Source organism: Arachis hypogaea, chromosome 9 (genome assembly GCF_003086295.3).
Source record: "Arachis hypogaea cultivar Tifrunner chromosome 9, arahy.Tifrunner.gnm2.J5K5, whole genome shotgun sequence".
Classification (NCBI taxonomy): Eukaryota; Viridiplantae; Streptophyta; class Magnoliopsida; order Fabales; family Fabaceae; genus Arachis; species Arachis hypogaea.
This window is the reverse complement of record NC_092044.1, coordinates 97,916,387-97,922,121: the sequence shown is the minus strand read 5'-3', so window position 1 is coordinate 97,922,121 and position 5,735 is coordinate 97,916,387. Positions and strand designations below refer to the sequence as shown.

The window sequence follows — 5,735 nt, the reverse complement described above, 5'->3', positions numbered from 1 at the left end:
GCATTACCCCTCTCTCTCTCTCTCTCTCTCTCTCTCTCTCTCTCTCTCTCTCTCTCTCTCTCTCTCTCTCTCTCTCTCTCTCCTCTCTCTCTCTCTCTCTCTCTCTCTCTCTCTCTCTCTCTCTCTCTCTCTCTCTCTCTCTCTCTCTCTCTCCTCTCTCTCTCTCTCTCTCCCTCCTTATAACAACTAGCAGTCTAGCATTTCCTCTCTCTCTCACGCACTTATTCTCAATTTTAGTGTGCTCACTCATCCATCAACACTTAACTTATCTTTTTAGTTGATCATTAATCGCCTAACACTCAAGTTCCACACATAGGTTATATGTCATGTTCAGCTAGCTAGCTAGCATGCATATATAAGATGACTTGCAATTTATTCTTTCTTGTATTTTTGTCATACCCTATACCCTACCGTACCCTAGCTAGTCTCGTGTCTAAATTAGCTAGAAAGGAATTTAATCAAGAATTAACAGGATTCTATAATCAACATGCATTAAGAATCACATGCTGTCCAAGTGTGTATATATATAGCTGCATGCTCTATGCTTCTTGCGCAAGAGCTTATTGTCACAATAACTTTGTGCAAGAGAGACACTATATATCATATATATTATCATCACTCTATTATATCATTCATCACTATAACTATACATGGAACATAAAAAATCATGTCTCTTGATTGTGTGCAAAGAATTCAAGCCACACATTCTGATGTTCTTGGCCCAGGTGGGTTGTGCCTTGGTATATTTCATCACTGAAGCTTCCTTCAATCATGGGATGAGTCCTTTTCTATATGTTACTTATCGCTATTTTGTGGCTGCTCTTGTCATGTTCCCCTTTGCATATTTTCTCGAGAGGTATACATTTTCTACATGTTACTATATGTCAGTTACTAGTTTGATACTTTGATTTGTTGTGTACATGTATTTAATACTGCTATAGATATAATTATTTATATATTTTTTATTATTGATTTTTGAGAAAAATTATTTTATGGTATCAGAATTTTTATGACTCAAACAAAATTTCATGAGAAATTTATGAGATTTTTCTTTGAGGCATATGTATTTGTATATTTGAATTGAATCTTGGTATATATTCAAAGGCAGACTATAATATATCCTTTATTTGATGCTTGCTCAATATATATCAAATTAATAAATATTAATATCATACCAGATAGCACGTGTTTGTGGAAGAACTATGTTATTTGATTCACTTCTTATATACACTAATTCTCTTTCTATTTTTTTTACCTTGTGAAACTGACACACCTTTCCGTATGGTTCAAACAGAAAACAACGACCAAAGCTCACGTTTGCTCTGTTCATGGAAATTTTTGTGCTTTCTTTGATTGGGTAAGGACAAACAAAATCGAACAACAAAAAAAATATAGTAATTAATAAAAAATATAAAATCATATTCATATACAAAAAATTAGTTATTAAATTAGCTATTAATATAAATTATATGTTAAAATACAAAAAAATATATTAAAATGAGTTAAATAATATATATTTTATACACAAATATATAATAATTAATTTTTTGTTTATATATAGTAATTTTTAAAACAAAAATATGTTTTTTCTTTAATATTCAAATATGGTCTTGGGTATTGACATTTATTTTGATTTATGCAAAATAATCTCAGGATCAGTGCGCCAATCAACATGTATTTTGCAAGCTTGCAATACACTTCTCCAACTCTAGTTGCTTCCATGTTCAACATCGTAGCTTCCCTTACCTTCATTATTGCTGTAGCACTCAGGTTAATTTGCTAGAAAAGATTTCCATATACACAATACTTATCTTAATTTGTTCTATTTACATATAATGAATTAAAACGCAGGTACGAAGCTCTTGATATTGGAGACCCTCGTGGAATAGCAAAAGTTATTGGGACATTGATATCCTTAGGAGGTGTAATGACGATGACACTGTACAAAGGACCACCGATGAGGAATTTGTGGGGTCCACTAATCCATATTCAAGGAAAAAATGGTGGCACCGAAGAGAACTGGTTAAAGGGTTCACTTCTTGCAGTTACAAGTTGTGTTTTATTATCTGTATGGTATATTATGCAGGTTAGTTGGTTTGTTTTCACTATTATTCCATGCAACGTAACTGTCATCACGGATTTCACTTAATTCGAGCTGTTCATGTTTTTTGTGTGATTTGAAAATGATTAGTTGTAGGAAGAGATGACTTGGAAGGCACCTAGCTATTTGCCATCAATGATGAATGACAGACACCATTATTCATTTGTTTTGTTGTGCACACACTCCACTCAGCACACACTCTTTCAAATTGGAAATACTGTTTCATACTACCAACCTCCTTTTTTTGTTAAATTATTGTATTATAATATATATATAATTAGAATGAGATAAGAAAATAATCTTTAATTGCTTAATAATATTAATTAATTTTTTTAGAATTTAGAATTTAAGATTTAGAGATAAAAAATATAATTTGAAAGAAAATTGGTGACTAAAAAAGTTAAAGTCCTAGTTGAACTAACTAATGATTTTATTTTAGAAATTTTGTTATTTTTCAGTTGCTTAACACTCTCCTCCAGTCCTCCGTCCCCTTAAAAGTCAAAAATAAAAAAAAAATCATATTTTTATATAATATTAGACGTAAATTTTGAATATCTATGAAGTATTGTCCTTTATTTTAATTTGGATTAATAACTTTTAAATAAATTTTTAGAAAGTATAATAAAGTGCACCGTTTTAAACTATTTATTTTTAGTTAATAGTTTTAATTAATTAATTAATAATTATAATTTATGTCTAAAATAAATATATCTAAACAAACAACATTATATTATTCGCAAAATGAGCTAGAATAATAAATAAAATATAAACTAATTACATATATCCGCTTTCTATTTCTGGAAGAGTAAAAAGACCATAAATGGAAACAAGATGCGTTATATACTTATATGCGTGTCTCAAGTGACCAACACATCATTTTATATGTCACTTCTGTACCTTACCTTATTTTATTGGTGGATACTCTCGTGATGATACTTTTATATAAAGATAATATTATAAATTATTAGATGAATTGATAAAGTTAATTAAATATATTTAATTAATAATCTAAAGATTTAGAATATCATCTTCATATAAAGATATTATGACGTGAGTATTCCTATTTTATTTCCCCCTTTCTTTCGTTCTTTGTTCTTTTCCTATTGATCTTTGTGGGAGAAGGTTGCGGAACGGAACTAACCAATAGGATAAGTACGCATGCAATGAGAAAGGCCACTATGTCGGGAGATTAGACACAGAGTAGTCCAAAATAAATGGTTGTCTCGTAGGGATATCTAATATCTATCAATGCGACACGGGGGTATCTAATTTTTATTAAAGTCACACGGAAAATCTAATCACGAAGGAACAAAACATAGGAGATCGATATTTTTCCCTCTAAATGTGGAGAGATAAGAAAAAAAATATTGTGCTTATTACAATTCTAACCTGATGTAATTAACTACTAATTCAAGTTATGGAATTATTTCAGGCATCCACTTTGAAAAGGTACCCAGCTCAACTGTCGCTAACTTCGTGGATGTGCTTTGTTGGAGCAGTGCAATCAGCTGTTTTCACAGCAATTGTACAACATCATCCTTCAGCATGGTTCATAGGCTTCAACATCGATTTGTGGTCCACGTTATATGGAGTAAGTGTTTCATAAAATTAACGGTTTTACTAATTACTTTTTATTATCAACATTTGGCTAATTATTAACTAATTAGAATTTGAAATTGAATAAACCTTGATTTTAAAAATTAGTTTATGGGATGAGGAATATTTCATATTATTTATAGGAGCCACTCACATAAAGATGATTAAAACGGTTTTTTAAGACTTTTTTAATAATTAAAATTTAACCTATATAATCGATCAAACTGTGTTATTTTTGTTAAAATAAGACCAAACAAATCGATTTAACCGAAAAATCGATAAATCAAATCTTGAATCGATCTAAATTAATATTCTTTTTTATAGAAAATAGATATAATACTCTTATTATAAAAAATTACTAAAATATTCTTATTATATATATTAATTTAAAAATCTTAAATTCTAATTCAACGATGGCATAGAGAGAAGAGAAAGATTATGATTTAGAGTTTTTAAAATATATAATAGAAATATTTTAAGTCATTTTCTATAATAGAGGTATTATAATCATTTTTATAAAAAATATTAATTTAAATTGGTTCAAAATTTGGTTTATCGATTTTTCGGTCAAACTGATTTATTTCTTCTAATTTTGACAAAAATAACACAGTTTGATCGATTATATAAGTTGAATTTTAATTATTAAAAAAACATCTTTGAAAAAAGACGTTTTAAGCTTCTTTATGTGAGTGGTTTCCTTAATAAGTTAGATGTGATGTGGATAGATTATTTTTATGTACGCCTTTTATTTTTAATATTAAAAGTGATCCATAAAAATTGAAAAAAAAAATAAATAAAACCTACATGTTTTATTCTATAAAAATATGTAAAAAAATGCAAAGAAAAAATAGTGAAAAAATACATATTTTTTTAATTTTGTAAGAAATAACTATAAAATTGATAATTTAATAGACAGTTAATCGTACTGTTTCTCTTATTATATTCATACATATATGTTTGAATTGTTCTATGAACGTTAAGTTTTATTGGCTAAAACTTTTATTGGTCACTTAATATGCCACACAAAGATAGTCATCACTTTTATCTTAATGAAAACAAATGATCTTTTATTATAATTTTATAAAATTGGTATAGAAATTATATAAAATTTTAAAATTGAAGCAGCATGTTGGCAGTACAAATTCCTTGCCTCCTAGAAGATAAAATAGAGAATATTTATTTGTTATTGTAAATGGCAGGGAATTGTGGTGTCTGGATTGGTCATATATGTTCAGCTATGGTGCACTGAGAAAAAAGGGCCAGTCTTTGTCACAATGACTACCCCACTTTGTACCGTGCTTGTGGCAATTCTAGCATATTTCGTCTTTGGCGAGAAACTTTATTTGGGCAGGTATAATAATTAACTTGAATAACTAATTAATTAACTATCCTTCAATAATGCTAATTAATTATTATTATTATTATTCTGAAATTAATCTTCAGCATGATTGGCGCATGTTTTGTCATCGTTGGTCTCTATTTGCTGTTGTGGGGTAAAGAAGGTGACCAACAAGTTCACACTATTTCCAAAGATACATCAAACTGCAATGGTGAAGACCCAGTAGAATTATGCAAAATCTGATCAATAAATTAAATTATGCTCGAATGGAATAAGTGCAAATTTTAGTGGGATGAGAATAAAATGGGATAAGCTATGAAGATAGTATAATGTGGGTGGTTTTAATTTGTGTAACACTTCTATATTAGATATACTTACTGACCTTTTTTTCTTTATTGTTCTTTTTGACTCGTCATCAATGTATTGAGTCAAATTCTATATATGGTCAAATGAGTGTTGTAACTTTTTCTTTCATGTGGATCCAAGTATTTCACTTCAAGATTTTGTGCCATGTTATCTATTTATATATCATAGTTTAATTTGAAGACCAGTGAAGACATAATCTACAAACGAAGTATGATAGGCCCACACAATTTTAGGCTAATGTTAGAAAAACAATAATCTAAAATTATTTTATTTAATTTAATATCTATAATTATCTTTGCACTAGTTTTTATTATTGCAGCGACTTAATTGAAA

The 5,735-nt window shown here is 28.8% G+C and overlaps 1 protein-coding gene across 3 annotated transcripts; it reads left to right on the top strand.

Moving 5' to 3' along the window:
* The first annotated feature begins 214 nt into the window (after nt 1–214).
* Nucleotides 215–5,535, top strand: LOC112711293 (WAT1-related protein At5g07050). Of its 3 annotated transcripts, none has more exons than XM_025763911.3 (7): nt 215–856; nt 1,295–1,357; nt 1,654–1,770; nt 1,852–2,086; nt 3,534–3,692; nt 4,897–5,048; nt 5,141–5,535. In XM_025763911.3, the coding sequence occupies exons 1-7, from the start codon at nt 651–653 to the stop codon at nt 5,277–5,279; spliced, it is 1,071 nt and encodes a 356-aa protein (XP_025619696.1). In that variant the 5' UTR covers nt 215–650; the 3' UTR covers nt 5,280–5,535. The 3 variants fall into 3 exon arrangements, with proteins under 3 accessions (XP_025619696.1, XP_025619698.1, XP_025619697.1); XM_025763913.3 differs by having other exon boundaries at nt 216–856; nt 5,200–5,535; XM_025763912.3 differs by having other exon boundaries at nt 216–856; nt 5,197–5,535.
* The last annotated feature ends 200 nt before the right edge of the window (nt 5,536–5,735 follow it).